This window comes from Scleropages formosus, chromosome 4 (assembly GCF_900964775.1).
Source record: "Scleropages formosus chromosome 4, fSclFor1.1, whole genome shotgun sequence".
In the NCBI taxonomy this organism is placed as follows: domain Eukaryota; kingdom Metazoa; phylum Chordata; class Actinopteri; order Osteoglossiformes; family Osteoglossidae; genus Scleropages; species Scleropages formosus.
In genome coordinates, this window is record NC_041809.1 from 35,545,433 (window position 1) to 35,565,853 (window position 20,421).

A 20,421-nucleotide genomic window follows, 5' to 3' on the forward strand; every position below is an offset into this window, starting at 1 on the left:
TAAACCGCAATCTTTTTTACTGCATTAAAATGTATAGAGAATTGAGGCATTTTAAAGGGTCAATACAGTGTATCTTTATGCCTCAGCAAAAGGAGAATATTTATACAGACTTGCAGTAATAAACTTATTTATGAAAGAAATTGCATACGTAATTTAGAAACAATTACTGCATTTGGGGGTCCTGCTTTCTGGCGGGTCTGGGGTTTTGAGTCCTGCTTGGGGTCCCTTGTGATGGACTGGCATCCCGTTCTGGGTGTGTCCTCCCTCCAGCCTTGCGCCCTGTGTTGCCGGGTACGGCTCGCCACAACCCCACTCGGGACAAGCGATTTCAGATTGTGTGCGCTGCGTGTACCGAATTTAGTAAAAATACCACTCAAACACTGAAGATGTGCATATGTACACTTCATTTTATAACATATTCCAAAACAAATACACTTAACTTGTTACAGGAAAAGTTGATTAAACCAGAATCAAGTAAAATTCAATGCCTTTTTTCTAAATATATAATCTTAAATGCAAAACAGCAGTTAGAATCCACTTAAAATGGTACAAATCATATCATAGAGGAATGCATACAACCTGATATAGTACGCTACCATTCATTTCAATGAACAGTAAGTCATAGTTAACATTTTATCATCATAGCTGCTTGTTTAAAGAATAAATGCGTATCAGGAAATCAGAATTTACTAAAGGACATGTGATACACTGATACTAAACAAATACTGTCCTACTACTGATTTATAATGTTGCCAAGACAACTAACACTACTGTAACCATAACATTGAACATGAATTAAATGGAATAAACTCCTTTGGCTGGGTCACATTTTAGTACAGACCTGGACATTTATTTGCACCAGAATAGTTTTGAGTCTCACCATCACAAAAGGCACAAAGACAGATGTTCATTTAAAAAAAAAAAAAAAAAGGGGGGGAAACCCAATGCGGAAGATAGGGCAACATATACCACGTACACTTAAACTACACTCAACTGATGGTAACATTGAAATATAAGAGGAGTCACACTTTCACTTTTATTTGTATTCTTGGGTGCATTGAAGCATGGATGTAGTATTTGTAGAGGGATAACACAGGAAATGCTTCAGATCTCTAATTTGAAAGCAGGACTCAGCTACAAGGAAAGTAAACTCTGAAAGGCAAATGGAGATTGGGGGTGGATTCAGAAGCCAGAAGGAGTGAGAACATTCATATCTCTGGGCTTGAGCTTGTGAGAGCGGGATGCCGGTCTCTTGCTCTCCATACTGGGGATCTCCATCTTTGGGGCTTTGAGGTTGGTGGGGTCTTCAGCCATGCGGGTGGCTTGAGCCTTCATCACTTCCATGGGTGTGGGTTTCTGGGCACCTCGGTAAGACTGCAGTGCAAAACCTCCTGCATTGACAACGGAGACAGCAGCTAAAGGAATGTGGGCATAACTCAGAACATTCAAGAAGCAGTTTCTACACAACCTCAGCAACAGCTCTGCAAAATATTTTAACCCAAAGTTAGGCTGAATACTACACCTCTCCCTCCCCATTTTGCAACTTCTTGACAATCGCATTTACCTGTGGTTGAGGAGTCCGTACCTGGGTCGGTGGTGGACTTCTGAACGACAGGCCGGGGTCCAAATACACTCCAGCGTTCAACAGCACCTCCGCTTTCAATTCCACTCAAATCTACGCTGGTGTTGGCACTGCCAAACTCAGAACTAGTGATAGAGGCAGTGGAGCCTTGGCTGAACCAACCCCTGCCATAGAGACCATAACAAATGTCAACACTGATACATAAACATCATTCCTTTAAAACTTCCATACTACTGAAATTTTGAGAAGGCAAAAACAATAAGTGGGAGAATGTCATGGATTTCTAGGAAAATCCCTATATTTAAAATTTAGAACAGAAATGTTCTAGTAGTAAGAATTTTACAAATAAGATTTAAAAAAAAAAAAAAAAAGGCAGGTGTGAATTTGCCCGATAATCATTTTAACGACCTGCATGTGAAGAGCTTATAATGCAGCTAAGTAAAATTTACTGAGTAAAAACTGCTATTTTAAAAAAAAAAAAAAAAAAAAAAAAAATTTCCAAACAATGGTCCTAGTGATTATGTCCACTAATGCCTATATCAAATCAATAACAGTTAAAATCTAATTCGGAAGAACTGTCAAAAGTGTGAATTTCCTGTTTTCTTCTGAACCTGCAGAAATGTTTGAGATGCGTATATTCAGATTTCTTTGCAGTTAAATATTGAATTAGGAGGATAAATTCACATATGCCATAAGTGTGGCTCATCTCATTTACTCCGGTGGGGTAGATGAGCTGTTGTAGTTCGGTAATATAAGCTGTCCACTTCATACCTGCGCTTCTGTTTGGGGGACGACTGGGGGGTAGTATTTGGGGTTGACTGTGCTGAGGAAGTTTGCTTATCATCCTTTGGCTCCTGAATCTTCAGCTTCTGTAAACACAGAACAATCTCTGCAGTGTAGTTTAAAAAAAATAAAAATTACTAAGCAGAGATTAGGCTTGGTACCAGTATTCATCTTTGTACAAGTAATATAACATTCTGCAAACAATATTTTTATATAATAGTTCAGAAAATTACTACGAGTTAGTGCATAGATAAAGGGAAAGCCAAAGGCAATCATTCAAAAGTAAACATTTTCCTTCTAGGAGTCACAGGCGAAGAAGTATGACATCTCACAGCATCATGCAGGCACTTTCCCCTCGTGAGACAGTTTACAAACCACACCGGGAAACATTTACAACCTTCACACACTGATGCTGACCAGGACTGGGAATTCCTAAAGTCAGAAGCTGCGCACACACACTCACGTTTAGACTTTCTGCCATCCGGTGGTAACGGGCCTCTTCAGCTGCCAGTCCCTTGTGGGGGGTGTATCCTGCATCTGTGAGCCCAGCCTGCTTCTCAAACCTCTGCATACTCTCCTGGGTTTGCTCTGGGGCAAGCAGCACGAATATGGAGAGAAGAATTACAACACTGAATTAACCAAGTGGTTTTTCCACTTGGTCTCATCTTTCAGCAAGATGATAGAGGAGCAACTGCCTTACACACATTAATCTACTGTGTTAAACATACTGCTAGTTACTTCTGTCACACACTGGTTCTTTACAAGCTAAAATAAAAATTACAAAACACCCAGTGTGATGCGTACTGGTCATTAGAGAGTTCATGATGATGGATGAAGCTTTGGCCTTGACGACGCGAGGCTCTGTAGCAGCAGCAGCATCAGTGGAAGCGGCATGGGTGAGGTAGCCTCCAGATTCATCTTCCTAAACGCAGATCACATACGTGCAAAACATGGGCCACCATGACTATCACAGGGGCAGCCTTGAGATAACCAATTAAATGAGGGCAAAGAGAGAGAAAGGGGGAGAGAAGAGGGGGGGAAAAAAAAAAAAAAAACTACACACTTTCTTTAATTTTTATGAATTTTTCCATTGTGTAGTCTTGGTATTTTTGTCAACTGTGTACCAGATTATCACCTGGCTGAACTTTCAAATATTGAGATATTTTTGTCTGTCTTACAGATAAAAATGAGAAATTTGAGTAAAACTGAAATCAGGACCATTCATAAAAAATAAAGGTAACTCTTCAGAGGAGAAAGGGCAACCATGGCCATTTTTCTTACCCACACTCGTCCAGGGAAGGGGGGGTGGGGGGGGGGGGGAGAAAAACTAACTACGCTGATACTGGAATACAAGGATCACAAACTGTGGGTCACACCTCAGCCAAGCGTTGGAACTTCCGTTCTGGAATGACGGGCCTCTTCCACAGGATGTTGACATTGATATCAGATGGAGGGGGTGACATGGGGGCCTCGAGGGCATCATCATAGCTGAGGGCACGGCGGGTCATTCCAAGGGGTAGGGACATCCCACTTAGTAGGCCTTCAGGAGTGCCCGATTCAAGAGCTGGGGACAGACACAGACGTCACAGATGTAGAATCTATTAAAATCTATTAAACAGCCTAAAATGTTTAAACTGTGTCAGCCTCCTGCTCTAAAATATATACTATGACATGCTCCTTGTGAGGCTCTTTCAATATCAACACCCTTGGTTAGACACCCTGGCCAGGGTTGATCCAAGTCCTGATCAGCCTTGTGTCTTTCTAATTGCCTTTTGTTTAATTTTTGCCTCAAATTTAACAGGTTGACTGCTTGGGTTATTAACTTGATGCCAGGAGGCTCTGCATGCCACCAATCATCAATTCTTACAGTTTATTCTACAATTGCATCTCTTCAGAGTTCTCTTTGGCAGAACTCCAGCCATCTTTAGTGCATCCTCCAACTCAGGTCAGTCCTGGATCAGCTTCCTCATCTTTGCTAAGGGTCTCATGGTAGTGTGCTGATTGGAAGCCATTAAGACTGACTCATCCATGAGTCATCATCCACATGAGATTACTATGTCACAAGTATGATTCCACCTGCTCATCTGCATACTACACCCTCCACATCCTTTGTGTCCTCCACTCTATTTCATCCTAGAGGTCTTGATTCTGTTGACTTTATTACAACAATACCCTAACTATTGCTACCTCACTGCACTGAGCCCAGTCTCAGGCTATGAGACAGAGAGGTATGTTGCCAAGCAATGTATAATTAACCCAAAAAAAACTCTATGAAGACTTCTAGCTCCTTTGAACTTTTGGCATCCTCTGCACCACCGTACCCCAAGTAGAATCATGAGTCTCTAAGGATGTTATGTAGTCTCTTCAGAACAGAAACTGTTTCTTAGTTGCTTCAGTCTCTTACAGATTTTGACTGGCTTTCAGATCATATCATAAGGAGCACACTCCCTTTTTTCTCTGTGCCAGATTTGTGAGCAGTAATGCTGAATGCCATGATCATCTGTACTGCCACTTATCTCAACATTCTGCAAACTGCAGTCATCATTTCTCCTCGCTGGCTCCTGGTCACTCAACCTGCTACTGTTATTACTCTACTCTACTTGGGGCTGGAGGTTCCAAACATGTGGTGGCATTTCTGGGTTTGGCTTCTTTTACTGCATTTCTTCCCAGACTGGCAGATCTTCAAATATTGTATGCTCTTGCATAACTTGTCAGCAAACAAACTCCATGTTTAGTTTCAGTACTCTGTCAACAACAGTTGTTGATCTTTGGTACACCTGGTCGAGATGCCCCCCCTGTTCATCTGGGGGTTTACCTTTAGAAATCAATCCGTAGCTTAGAACCCCCCCCCCCCCCCGCAACAGTCATAAAATTTTTGGATCTTCATACTTAATGCATATTAAGAAGTTTTCTTTTTTCTAGTTGTCAAAAGCAGATCATTATATGCTGACAATACATAAAAACAAGGTGCAGGCATTTGTTAGCTAGTCAACAAGAAAAACAAACTAGGTGATGAGAACACAAAGCATTTCCCATGAAAAATCTGTACATTTGCATACCTTTCAAGAAAAGAAATGAGCAAATGACTAGAAACATGCAGAAAAGATTTGATACAAAATGTATATCTGCACCTGGGAGGTTCAACAGCCTTTCTTACCTGGAATCTCACCCGGTCTGGAAACCATTTTCCTCGATAAGCAGTTCAATCTACAGTAGGCTATAAGGAATATAATGTATCACCCCAATGAGATGTAATTTTGCCTGTGAAGACGTTGCAGAAAACAGAAGAAAATATAACCAAAGTGAGTCACAGGCTCCCTTAATCATAACATTGCAAATTTGACAGAAAATTGTCAAGCTATATAATATTGTCCTTACTGATGTATTTCAGCACCACAGGTTGATGTTATTAGAAGGATTCATGGATGCTGGAGCTCGCTGACACCGGCTAAGCATTCTGCATGAAGTTCAAACCAGGGGAAAGCAGCTGTAAGACCTGTAAGATGGCACAAAAACAGGATAAACCAGATTCAGTTCATATGAAACCCACATGAGGCTTTGTATTTATTTCCTCAAAAAAAAAAAAAAAAAAAAAAAAAAGTCATCTGACAAATATGGTTTGGATTATTAAACTTTGGCTCACAAGGTATTTAAAACATACAGTTATGCAATATACCATTTCAAACAATTACTTGGGCAGCTGGTAGTGTAGTGGTTAGAGCTGCTGCCCTTGGACCCAAGGGCTGCACATCTGAATCCCACATCTAGTTATAGTGAACAAAGCACTTACCCTAAATTACACCAGTAAAATTAAACAGCTGTGTAAACGGGCAAATTACCGCAAGTAGCTTCACATTATTGTAAGTCACTCTGCAGAAAAGCAGCAGCTAAATGACTATATATGTATTTGTTTTGTAAAACAATGTAAATTGGGGACTGCCTTAAAAGTGAAGGGGGGGGGGGGAGTGAACTCAGCAGAAATGTGAAAGACAAGGAAGTTTTCACTTCCAGGGAAGTAAGTTTAGTACAGGGGAAGGGAACCAAAAAACATATCAGTGGTAGCAACCATGATTTTGAGACAGTATGATCACAGTATGTTACCCTGATTTTTTTTCCTCATGTTTTGTTTATCAATATCATCATGTACTCAAAGATAAAATTTAAACTGTCCCCAGTTTATATATATAAAATATACGCATTACACACGCTATTGACATACTGCCGTCACTAAACACTCATGTTTTGTTAACTGATTTCTATCCAAGTGACTTCAGCGTTCAGACACAGAGTATGAAACACAACCCCGCGCACAGCGGGTTACCGGCTACGACGGACGGGTAACGCGGGCCCCGAACGCATTCGACACACACACAGGGCTAACCGGACCGCCACGACGACATAGCAGAGAGCTCCTCAGGGTTACCGACCACGGCATTAGGGGAACACTACTGAAATAGTGCCATTTACAGACTTTACATTAGAACTTGGACCCGCGTGTTAATCTCACAATGCATGCTAACACAGGAGCCTTAGGAGGAGCTAGCGGTACTACTTCCTAGCCGCCTAGCGGAGACCAGCAAAGTCTACGTAACAGCTACCGACACTCTAAATTAATTAAAACATCAATAAAAGCTTTGACTCACTTGATAGAATGAGCTCACCCGCTTCCTCTTCTGCATTAGCTAGTTAACAACGTATTGTCGGCACTAAAACATGTCGTAACCGAACACCAGGACCGTTATTGTTCGCGAAAGAAAAACAACGGCCATCTTTCTCCATGACTTCCCGTTTCAAAAGCACTGCCGATTGGGAGGCGGGGCCAATAGCGGTATCGCAGTTTCTCGCGTATCGCGAGATTTACGCCTGTTATTCTTAACGTAGCCGTAGGGGGCGGTATTGAACATGGTTTTTACAGAGTGTGTAGAAAACTGACCCAGGGACAGCTTGAAGTGTGATCACCAAAGTCCACTATTCCGTTTCTTTTCTTTTCTTTTCTTAATTATTTTTATACCCCGCACAGGGTCAATACATCATACAGATAGACAGAAAACCAAGAAAAAGTAAATATGTCCTCATACATAGAGCGAGGGCTCAGGGTCAAAAGGTTATGATTTATACACAGGTATCACAGCTATTACAGGTGTCACAGGTGTCACAGGTATGATCATGTAGCACTTTCTAATAGCTTCCAGAAGGCTGTTCAGATATTCCAGAATTTACTGGAGTTTTTATGCAAATCAAAGGTCATTTTTTTCCAGTGGGACAATTTAAACACTTAAGTCATCCATTTGTAGGGGGATGGCCTGTAGCATAGTGGTTAAAACAACTTCCTTTAGACCCAAAGGTTGCAGGTTCAAGCCTCCCCTCCAGCTGTTGTACCCTTGAGTAAGGTACCTACTCTCAATTGCTCCACTAAAATTACCCAGTTGTATAAATGGGTAAATATGTGTAACCTTAACATTGTAAGTTGCTTTGGAGAAAAGCTTCAGCTAAATGAGTAAATGTTTACAGAGGGAACTTTGGGTGTTGACCACTGTAGTATAATATATTTCTTTGCCAAATATGTCAGAGTTGATAGTCTGTATAGCGTAACATCATCCAGAAAGGATTTCAGATTTTCAAACTTCCATCCACTTCAGTGTTTTAAGACATTTGGTTGAGTTACAAAAATATATAAACCCTACTTTCAAAGTATGACTATTACTTTAGAAGCTTTACTGTAGTAACATACTGTATTTACTGCTGCAGCTTTGTTACTCTTCTGTTGTTGATTTAATGTGAATCAAAGCACCGCTGGTGTGATTTTCTTATAAGCATTCACACAGCTAGCAATTACTGACTAAGTGCAGAAATGGATTTATGCAGACAAAAATTTTGGGCACAAACACCAAATATGTTCAGTAAATTCAAATTCAAAATTTATTTGTCACATACACAACCATACTTAATACGATGTTCAGTGAAATGCTTTTCCGACTGTCCGTGATGCGTACTAATAGCAGAGATAATAAAAATAAGGAAATACAAATAAAAGAAATTAGAAACATACTACAGAAACATAAAGAATATGTAATGATAAAAATGGGATAAAAAAATGAAGTAAGACAAAAATATAATGGTAAGATAAAAATATAATGATCTAGAAATATATTAGAATAGGAAAAAAAAAATAATAAAAAGGCAATAGAAAGTCAGATAGTGGATGTTTACTGCATTTGGTGAATTTGTTCCTCAGAGTGTTTTGCAATATTTCTTCATATGTCCTATGTTTATTTTGCTTTGACAATTTTCATAGATCTGAAGAGGGTTTCCTAAAACCTTCACCTTGCCATGTGGGTTTTTATGGCACTGGTAGGTTTCTGTCATAATAACCCCCCTGTTACTTGCGTTATGTATCATTCCAAGTAACTGAACACCGTGTGGGTGTAAAATGGAAGAGCTATGTTGAATAAACACAGGTATGCCGTGCAAAAACATTTTATTAATTTAAAATTAGGGGAACATCAATGGTCTGCCCTTCATATATGTCAAAGTTTACACAAAAGTTTGTTGTAAAAAGTCACACAGTTTTTGCCCTTATGAACATAAATAATGATTCTCAGTCATATTTGGTCATGCCTCATTCCAGGAGCCATAGAAACAGAAACAAAACCATAATAAATAATTATATATCATATCATAAGTGAAGAACTAATCAAGTTTGTTGAAACTACTAAGACAAATAAATGTGATTCGGTGTCATAACTCAGGCAGAATTTTCTATGGGTTATTTTTAGGTTCAAATGGTGCTCTCCCTGTGTAATTTTTCTTGTTTGCAGGTGAAAACCAACAGAAGCAGATGACCTACAGAACTGTTTAAGTTTGTTCTTTTTTTGCTAAGAAAAACACCTCTGATCTATTTCTTTTGAGAAATCATCACTGGGTCCATGACAGTCAAACTCATGTGCTCAAAAATCTCCATCTTTTGTGGAAACACTTGAATGGGTGTCATTGTTCCCCGTTAGAAATGAAGATGTCTTCCTATCCTACCTCGCAGAAAAAATAACGTCGGCAAACAGTCTTAAAGACACGTTTCTTCTCAAGAAAAACAACAGAAGCTGTACAAACCCTATACAAACAATGCTTGGAAAAATAAAAGTCCCTTAAATTCAACCAGCGCTACCTAGGACTTGAGTAGCGAGATAATAAACGCTAAAATATATCACCTGGAAAAACAGGTGTTGTAATGTATTTGCATGCAAATCTCCACACAATATTAGTAACATAAATTTTACATCAAGGCACGTTGTGCCATGGTTTCTACTCTTCCAACAAGACATGCATACTGTAAGGGTAACATTTTCATTAAGTCTTTAGCAACTATCATATATTTTAAAATCAAATACATATCTGACTGTTTTCACATTTATTTATTTAGCAGACACTTCTGTCCAAAGCAACTTCAGATGAATTCTGTGTAGTGTTATCAGTCCACACACCTTATTTACCACGGTGACTTACGCTGCTAGATACACTACTTACACTGGGTCACTCATCCATACATCAGCGGAACACACACACTCTCTCTGTCACTCACACACTATGGAGGAACCTGAACAGCATGTCTCTGGAGTGTGGGAGGAAACCAGAGCACTCCAAGGAAACCCACACAGACACAGGGAAAACATGCAAACTCTACACAGACTGAGTAGGGATCAAACCCACATCCTCTCGCACCATTCAGGTGCTGTGAGACAGCAGCATTACTTGCTGTGCCACTGTGCTGCTCGTGTCCAGTAGTGTAAAAGAATCTCTCGGTGATGAGAGAACAGAGTTGAAGAGCCTGGTGTGTGTTTGTGTATTTGGGAGTGTTCATACTTCTGCAATAGCAGGCAGCACGCAGGCTTGGACCCTTGCCTCCTTCCATGCACTGGTGCAGCCTTCAGTCCAGCGGGAGATCGCGGAGTTTTTGTCCACACGGGCACCGAACATCTCCCTCCGACTGCCTGTAGAACCATCTGTCTCACCGTGGGATCTCAGGGAGGGTTGTTTGTTTTTGAGGGGCTCCTGCTGTTGTGCTGGGAGTGGCTGTTGCTGCAAACGGGCACTCGAGAGGTCGTTCGTTAAAGAGCCACTATGTAGGGACCAGAGGTTTGGCACGCTGGATGGGGAGCAGGTTCCCCGGACACACCGTGGACACCTGCTAGGCTCCTCGCCTCTGCCCGAACACTGATGATCCTGGGAGATGGAGAGGAGAACATCATCGTTTCTGTAGATGTACTCCAGGGGACTGGCAGCACTCTCACTCTGTTCAGAGTCGACATTTGAGATTTCTGGCTCGCTTGTGTTCAAGAGCATGTTTGTATCATCTTGATGTCCATTTTTTTTCCACGGCACGGTCCTTTAGTCGAGGAGACCTGGGGACACGGGGCAGCCACGGGTTTCGCTTCAACGGGTCCAGTGGTTTTAGGGTCAGGATGCGAAGCTCAGGCACGGTGAAGGTGGGGGAAGCCAGTTGACAGATAGACTGCAAGTAGTCCTCAGTGGTGTAGACCTCTCTTCGAACCTTGCTCGGGTTGGTGAGACTGTTGAGCTGGTTCGTGTTCTCCACCTGCTCCTCATATCTCTCCTGTATAGTGGGCAAACCTCTCACGGCCAGCACTGTAGACCAGGGGTACATGTCTGTCAGGGAAGACCACGCAAGAACATGTCATATACAGCTCAATGGTCCATGGTAAATAGGGATTGCTATGCGTATGTGTCCTTAGCTGCTAACAGCCTAGGAATATGAGAAAAGGGCTCTGAGATGTTTCTCCTCTTCCACCGGCCATCTGCAGACACTCTCAGATACCTCCTCTTTGGCAGCTCGCCCTCAGCGGAGATACACACACCATGCTTCTTAGCGCAAGTGTTTTCGCTTACCTTTGACAGCTAAGTTTGTAGACACAGCTGAGCTGACACTGCTGCATAGACTTACACTGGTGCGGTAGACTTTGTACCACGAGATCAAGACTTTAAACTTTTATTTAATTGTGACGCTGCACCAAAGAGAAATTCACAATTTATTTAGCAGACACTTTACTCCAAAGCAACTTGCAATGAACTTTATGTAGTGTTATGAGCCCACACACCTTATTCACCATGGTGACTTACACTGCTAGATACATTACTTACACTGGGTCACTCATCCATACATCAGTGGAACACACACACAAACACACACACACACACACACACACACACAATGAGGGAAACTGAACAGCATGTCTTTGCACTGTGGGAGGAAACCAGAGCAGATACAGGGAGAACATGCAAACACCACACAGACTGAGTGGGGTTTGAACCCATGTCCTTTCACACAACCACAAGCGCTGTGCCACTGTACCGTGTCACCCCTCGGTCTGCTATTATACCTGTGAGCAACATCACATCCTCAAATGGGAAAGACTTCCATGTAAAACAACAAATGTTCAAACTGTGTTTATGTGGACAAACATTCGTTTTACCTCAACTGTTACTATTGCATCTCCCAGCAGGTGTGAAAGGCAGCATGTGAAAAAAACTACATATGGGTGCATTTATTATATTTTAACAAGAGAATCCATTCCTACCAGTAGCTGCAGAGTTGTTCTTGATTCAAGACAGTCCCTGGAACTCAGGGCTGGAGCAGTGCAAGTCCAGGTCCTTGTCTCGGAAGGCAGCGAGTCGGGGAGGATCTGGGCAGAAGCCAGCTGGAGTGGCTCGCCACGCTTTGCAAGAGGTGTGTCTGCGCAAGTCAGTTCACTCTGTCATTTATAGCCTTCCCAGGACACCCAGGACACCCAGGACACCCGGGAGGCAGGACGAGTCGCGGTGGAGCGGTGCCAGAAGCAGAGCCCTAGAGGGGCACCACAAATTGCCGTCTCATACCTTTTCCCCAAAGTATTGTTAACCCATAAATACTCAGTTTCGCTGCAGGTCATTGTTTCCTTTACTGTTTATTAGGCGAAGTTTGTCTTTCTGCTTTTGCGTTGTGAAGGCAATATAAAGTAGGGGCCAAGAAAGTCAACTTTCATGAGAATGAAAATGTCAGAACGTTTTACAGCTTGAACAAAGCTGAGAAAGCTGGTCTTGTGATGGGACATTTTGAAGACCTCACTGTAGAGGTGGTGGTTGAACTTTGGATGTTTAGTGATGCGTACGGTTAGGACTGCGTGTTTCAGTTATTGTACTTTTACTCTGTAATGAAACATCATGTTCAAGTAGTTAAAAAATGGTAGACGATAACAAAAGGAAAGGGAGATGTTTGATACTTTCCCTGTTATATTCTGCGGAACAACATCTGAAAAGAGTTATGCATGACAGGGCAGTTGCTAATGTAGTGATTAGAGCAGCTGCCTTTAGAGCCAAAGGTTGCAGGTTTGAATCCCAGCTTTAGCACACGATGCCAAGTACTTTCCCTAAAGTGCCCCGAGCAAGAAAGTTATCCAGCTGTATAAATACTTATATTTATTTACAAGGCACTTCTCCCCAAAGTGACTTCTAATGAACTCTCTGTAGTATTATCAGCCCACACACCTTATTCACCACGGTGACTTACACCACTAGATACACTACTTACAATGGGTCACTCATTCATACATCAGTGGAACACACACACACACACACACACACACACACACTATGGGTGAACCTGAACAGCATGTCTTTGGACTGTGGGAGGAAACCAGAGCACCCAGGGGAAACCCACACAGACATGGGAAGAACATACAAACTCCACACAGACTGAGCAGGGATCAAACCCATGTCCTCCAACATCACCACAGGAAGTGTGAGACAGCAGCGTTACTCGCTGTGCCACCCAACTTGCCCCCTTACTTGTCAGTTGCTTTTCAGAAAAGCATCAGCTCAGTGAGTAAATGTACACAGAAGACCTTAAATGTCAATATTAAAACAGTAAAAATCCAGAAATCCAACTTTTCACAATGTTTCACTCGGAGTCTTGATTGCTGTACGTTGCACGGTTTTGTCTGCAACAAGAAATGTTTATTGGTTATTAGTGAAGTCAACAGTAGTAGGAGAGAGAGCGATTCTTACATGTAAATACATCTCCCACATAATTATTACAGAAACAGTTCATATACATGATCACTGGTCATTGATGCATGGTCTGGTCTGGGAACAACGAGGAAGAATGTGTCCAAAAAATGACGTGTCTTGTAACACCGTCTCGTCCATCCCAATAACTCGATCTGCACTTCCCATAAGCGAGCAGTGTTTCTCCAACCACCCCCTTCCAGCTCCTCTTGGATCTTAGCCATTTTAATTCAGCCACCTAATAAAGAATCTCTCATGGAATGTCACGCCTTTCTAAGAAGCCGAGTTCGAACCCTTCGCATTCTTTCCGCCGGAGCAACCTTTGCCGTGAGGCGATGGAGTGGAGCAACGGAAAGACCACTGAGATGTTGTCTGCTGCTGAAATATAAACTGCCTGTTGCCTTGTGCTGCTCTCCAGCCTTTAATTATGGGTTTTAATTAAAGCACAGCAGGCATTTGTAGTCGAGCCAGACCCCAGGGAGACTGATCTCTAGAACCGGTTGATGGTCTTTCAAAAGAAAATGTTAAAAGTGTCCCATCTTGGAGTTCCATCGTGGCTGAGACAAAAAGAGTGATGGAAGCTGATAAGGTCGTAACCCAATGCATTTTGCATCCCGACTGCATGGAGAAGACTTCTTCCACCCCGACGTACAGCTGACACACAGACCTAGAATTGACACAGAACAATATTTTCAAACGGATTTTTGACATGTTTGAGACTCTTAATGTTAACAATAACGCTACATGAAGTGCAGCATAGAGAAATGAAAGGAAATTTAACGGGAATTGTGAGAAATGATGTAATGTTAATTCATGGCGTTGATAGGAGAGAAGTGAGTCTGATAGAAGTGTGTCGAGACCCTTCTTGAACATTGAGAGGGATTCAGCAGTTCTGAGGAAGTGAGGAAGGCCATTCTACCCCATTGGTTCATCCAGAACAGAGAAGTTTTTGGCCTTTTGGTTTTGGCCCTTTTGTGCTCTGGACCATCAAGCAGCCAGAGGTGGAGGAGGATATAGCAGTATCTTTAGGGTGTTGTGAGTGATCGTGTCCTGTAGGTACTGGGGAGCAGATCGGTGGTGGTCTTGGCCGCAACCAAAATTTTGACAAATTCCATATGTTTCCAATGTCCTCGAGAATCTTAAACTTGATATGGGACGCCAGAGGCAGTCAGTGGAGAAACAAGGAGAAGAGATACATGAAAATGCTATGAAGGATCAAGCACAACTTGTACAGCTGCATTCTGATCAGCTGGAGATGTTTGATGGAGGAGGCCAGGAGGCCAGAAAGGAGTTGCAGTTGTTCAGTTGGGATATTACTACGGCCTGGACCGGAAGCAACTAAAGGTGGTCTTAAGTTATGTGGGATGTATCTGTAGGACTGGGTTATTTTGTCAGTATGCTGAGAGCAGAAGAAACGTGAGTAGATCATTACTCCCAGGCTCTTAACTGACAAAGCAGGCGAAATAAACCAGTTGTCCAGTTTGAGAGGTGAAGGTCTCAGTTCTGGAGAGTTTGAGCAGTGATGTCTGAGAGGCAGAAAGCAGTACAGGAGATTTCTGTAGCTGCAGAGGAAAAAGAGGAGAAGAGCTACAATAGGAGCAGTGATGGGAGAATGTGTGAGAGTCAACAGCAAGAAGAAGATGCTGGTCTTGGAAAATGCTGCTCTGGAAGTCAGAGAGCTGAGAGAGTCTAGGAAAAAATAGGGTTGAAAAGGAAGAGATTGGTGGCATCATGTGTGGACACCTGTGATTGAAGGGAGGTTAGTACAGTAGAGGAGAAGGAGAAGGAGCAGGAGAGATTTTAAATGATGGTGGGATATGACGGGGCACAGAGGCAGGAGGGGGGTGGTAGCGGTGGAGAAATGGTCAGAAACATGAAGCAGAGGGACGGAGAGGACAGGGAAGCCACAACTTCGAGAGAAGACAGGGCCAAGATGACTGCCTACCTTGTGAGCAGCAGAAGATGGAGACAGAGGTCAAAGGACTTGTACAACGACAGAACGCTGGTTGCGTGAACGTCCTCGGCATGCAAGTCTACATGCAAACGCAATGAACTCTCAAAAATTTTTATTTCAGAATAAGTCAACTAAATACAGTATAATCGTGGTTGTATTTCAAATGAGGTTCTCCTGGATTACCTCTTGGTGTGATTTATGCTGCTGAACGTCCTTGTTGGACTGTGACTGGGCTACACTGTAGTCACAGGACTGCTGAGCATCAGATGAAGCTCTTATGATCCACAAACAACAGATGTGTTTATTCAGGCCACATACCACACCGGGCCTGATGGGTAATATAATTTGTGAACGACGCGTTCGCTTCATGTCGCGGCGCCCTCCTTAGAACTCACGTGACCGTAGGTTACGTAACGCCTGACGTACATTGCACGTTAAAACGAGAGCGTTCGGATTTTTGCTTCGCTCTGACGGACAGTAGCTATGGTGAAATTTAATTAGCTGGCTGAAGTAAGCGTGTGGTAGCACAGTGGGTTGGGCTGGGTCCTGCTCTCTGGTGGGTCTGGGGTTCACGTCCCGCTTAGGGTGCCTTGTGACGGACTGGCATCCTGTCCTAGGTGTGTCCCCTCCAGCCTTATGCCATGTGCTGCTGGATTAGGCTCTGGCTCGCTGTGACCCCATATAGGACAAGTGGTTCAGAGTGTGTGTGTAGATGAAGCTCATAAAACAGCCAACAAAGTCAAAATGTTGGAAGTGCATGCACTGTGTGATGATTATTTGGAAACACATGTTTGATCTTGATATCTTGCAGGAATTACAGCAGGTTACTGTGAACAATTAGCAACTGCTCTGACTTCTTATGTAATCACATATAATAATAGTAGTACCAATCAGGGTTTTACATTTATTTAGCAGACACTTTTTTCCAAAGTGACTTCCAATGAACTCTATGTAGCATCATCAGCACACACTCCTTATTCACCGCGGTGACTTACACTGCTAGATACACTACTTACACTGGGTCACTCATCCATACATCAGTGGAACACACTCTCTCTGTGTCACTCACACACTGTGGGTGAACCTGAACAGCATGTCTTTGCACTGTGGGAGGAAACCAGAGCACCCAGAGGAAACCCACACAGACATGGGGAGAACAGGCAGACTCCACACAGATTGAGTGGGGATCGAACTCAGGTCCTCTCACACCAACCAGGCGCTGTGAGAAAAGCACCTGCTAAATAAGTAAATGTAAAAGATGAGTTTGCCACATGTAGAACTCAGCATTTTGTAAGTTAACTGGTTAGTCAAAGGAAGACAATTTGTGCCAGACTCTCAGTAAAGGTGTCCTTTTGCATTGCTATAGTCAGAGACACAACACATGGGAAAAGAAGTCATGCGATTTGGAAATGTCACGATGGTACCAACATGGGAGCAAATGATGGACATTACATAAGTTAATACCTGAAAGGTCAGCAGATGGGTGCCTGCTCTTTCTCTCTTTTTTTGGAAATTTTATTCCGTCTTTTTACGGAACCGCCACAAACACAACTCCTTTCCGTGGAATTACACCTGCAGTTTGAACGGTGGACAACAGCAGTAGATGTGGAGGATCTGATCATGAGGAATCCATAAAATGAGCCATTTAAGTGCATTTATGAAAAAGAAGGAGATGAAAAGCTTTCGATTGTTGAGAACTGGAAGGAGGCAGCTAAGAGGGGCTAAAGTGGATTTTTATGAGGGTGGGTGGGATACACATTTGTCTGAATGGATCAGGAAGGCAAAGGCAAGATTCAGGACTGAGGAATTGAAGGAGAAAATAGTAGTGGACATGTCCTGGGCAGGGGGACCCTAACCTTAACCCTAACCCTAACCAAAACGCAAACCCTAACCCCTCACCCGAACCCTAACCCTAACCTTAACCCCTAACTCAAACCTTAACCCCAACCCTAACCCTAACCCCTAACCCAAACTGTAACCCCTAACCTTAACATAGCTGATGCTTAATTGTTGTGCAGATAATGGAGATTAATTGTCTGGCTAAATAAATCAATATTGTTGCATATAAGTGCAATCTCTAAACATTTCAGTAAAAAAGGTGTAGTAATTGATCCAGTCAGGTTAGGAAGACCTTAGCACAAAAAAAGAAAAAAATTACATTAAAAAAAGAAAAAAAATCAGAAAACGGACAAAATTGCGCCGCAAACAAAACCAGTTCCCACTGCGCCGCCGCTGTCCGGGGCCCTTCTCTGTACGCGGTGAACGCACCGCCGATGCCTTGAGCTCCAAGCCCGGAGAGGATCCATTCTCAAACGTCATCCGAAGCTCCGCAGATCTTGCTTTCTTTTGTCTGGTGGCGACACTTTTCCAGCGCCTTCCGCTGCCTGATTGCATCGCCTTCATTTTGATAGCGCAGCGAGTCAGAGACACACACACCATGCTGTTTAAAGTGTGTGAACCCCATAGGGAAGGTCATTATTCCAGTAGAAAATATGCAAATGAACAAATAAAATCTAAATATTACATCTTAAAATAAACGTGAAAAAAATTAATAAATAATTATGATTTACATCCATGATTCTAGTTACTTACTTGGTTTAATCAAGGCAACTTGGGCTTCACTTATTTTTACACCTGCGCTATTTGTGTGTTTCTACTAAACACGGGACAAAGCAACATATGGGATTCTTCATTACACACCTATTATGTCACACGAGAAGGTTCTCGTTAAATAACCATTTTGCGGTAAAACTAAGGGGCGCGAGGGCTTCACACACTTTCGAGCAGCTCTGTACATCCAACAGAAAAAAAAAAAAAAAAAACGCCCTGTAAGAATAAACTGTGTACTTATCCCTGATACACGTTTTTGCCGCGTTTGTTTTTCCCCTATTTCAAGGTTTATTTACCGAATCCCTGAACACAGGGAGGCTGCATAACACTTCAAACATTTGCAACGTTGTCCTCGTCACCCCCCAGCATCCACGATACGCTAGTTTTCTGGAAATTATTCTCACACTGGCCAACAAAATTTTAACTTTTTTTTCTCCCAGAAACTGAAATAGGTGTTCTTTATAGTACTTTTTACACTGAATTCAAATGTTTTCAATTTTTTTTCTATCAGGTAGGGTTTAAAAATGACAAAGCAATTAAATTTTGAAAAAAAAGGATATTACTTATTCATAAATAAGGCTGTTATTACAGCTAAAATATGTACAAACTTACTTGTAAAACATACGAGTGGAGGTTTTTCGGCTGTATTTGGCCTCAGGAACATCCCTCTTCAGTGTCCAGCAATAGTCTGCCGACTTATTGGGACTCGACTTGCCTTGGTACCATTTTTCCACATCCAGAATGTCTTGGTAAAATCTTTCCCCTGGTGACTCACCTGTGTAGGCTTGTGCTTTCAAAAATAAGCTATTGCACTTCACACATAATGAAAATTGGTGTGTTTTGCAAACTTTTTGTTTCAAATACCCCATATAGTACCGGTACCAATATACCATACGGTACGACATGTAAATATACTGGTACATAAAAACTATGGGTGATGGAGAAATTCTGAAAACATATTTGAATTCAGTGTGCAAAAATACATTGAAAAGAGGCATTTCTTCCAGGGGACAAAACCAGTGTTATTATTATTATTATTATTAACTTAGCAGAAGCTTTTCTCCAAAGCGACTTTGAATGAACTCTACGGTGTTACCAGCCCACACACCTTATTCACCGCGGTGACTTACACTGCTAGATACACTACTTACACTGGGTCACTCGTCCATACATCAGTGGAACAAACTCTTTCTCTCTGTCACTCACACACTGTGGGTGAACCTGAACAGCATTTCTTCGGACTGTGGGAGGAAACCAGAGCGCCCAGACACACACACACACACACTCTCTCTGTCACTCAGACACATTCACCATTTACCAGTATTCAGCACAGTGAGAGCATTAAAACAAGACGTGTGGAAGAAACCTTTAGTCCTTTATGAACCACAAGCAAGACGTTTACCTCATATTTGAAGCTCCTCGCCGTGTCGTCCAAGGAAGACTCGGGTGCTGCGAGGAGACGGGATGAGGAAACGCTCTCTGTCAGCCGCTTGGCAGCGCCGAGGCGAAACCGCTGTGGACTTGTGTTTAACCACAAACCCTCTCGTGTGACTCCGGTACAGGCGGGAAAGGGTAAATTCTTCAGGCGGAAACGAGTCGTAGGAAAGACGAGCGCTCTCGCTGCGACGTTTAACCGCGTTTCTTTCCGCACGACGAGGCCCGGGGCGGCCCTTTGTGTTACAGCAAGGCGACCCCCCAGGGAGAGGCTGTGAAGGCCCAGTCCAGTGTGGTCTTTCGCAGTGTTTGCACAAGCTTGTGAGAAGCAGCGCAACATTTATGAAACGCAGCTCTTGCTGAGATGAGCAGAGTACGTCGAATTGCATTACTGCCAGGGATATTAATGACAAATGCGCAACAATAATCCTTTCGTATTTACTCCACTGTAATAATGAAACAATTAAAAATGCATCGCTTAAAATATTAATGCACACAAAAGCCGGAATGCCAGATAAACTATTTAATAAATATATATGAAAGTTATATGTACAGCGATTTAGAGGAGTTATATAGCTGTTGCAAAGTGCGGAAAAATGGTAAAGGGAGTAACAATTTGTTCCAAAAAATTAGCATTTTTTTTTAAATTTATGTTTTCTTTTTTTTACAATGTGCAAAGAAAAATGAATGAAAAGATCTTGTATAATTAACAGAGCATTATTGTGACAACATTTGCAATAATGGTTTAAGATGCACAGACTGTTGGTACAACTTCATGACTCCAGCCACAGTATCTGTAAACAAGGTTCCAGGTTGTAAATGTCTGGTGGGGGGTGCGGGGGGTGCGGGGGTGCGTTCGTACATGCATCATTTTTGGCATTGCCCAATTGTATCAATATCCATCCACCTATCCATCCATCCATTTTCAGTAACTACTTGTCCTGAGCAGGGTCGTGGTGAACGGGAGCCTATCCAGGAAGCACTGGTACATCCTGGATGGGAC

At 42.5% G+C, this 20,421-nt stretch overlaps 1 protein-coding gene across 2 annotated transcripts; it reads right to left on the reverse strand.

The window, feature by feature from the left end:
* Window positions 1-387: 387 nt before the first annotated feature.
* Window positions 388-7,169, reverse strand: LOC108934088 (putative monooxygenase p33MONOX). Of its 2 annotated transcripts, none has more exons than XM_018751598.2 (9): window positions 7,009-7,169; window positions 5,744-5,861; window positions 5,523-5,626; window positions 3,742-3,929; window positions 3,170-3,287; window positions 2,829-2,953; window positions 2,354-2,451; window positions 1,586-1,746; window positions 388-1,391 (listed from the first exon to the last, which is right to left on the reverse strand). In XM_018751598.2, the coding sequence occupies exons 3-9, from the start codon at window positions 5,548-5,550 to the stop codon at window positions 1,183-1,185; spliced, it is 927 nt and encodes a 308-aa protein (XP_018607114.1). In that variant the 5' UTR covers window positions 5,551-5,626; window positions 5,744-5,861; window positions 7,009-7,169; the 3' UTR covers window positions 388-1,182. The 2 variants fall into 2 exon arrangements, with proteins under 2 accessions (XP_018607114.1, XP_018607113.1); XM_018751597.2 differs by having other exon boundaries at window positions 1,565-1,746.
* Window positions 7,170-20,421: the final 13,252 nt, after the last annotated feature.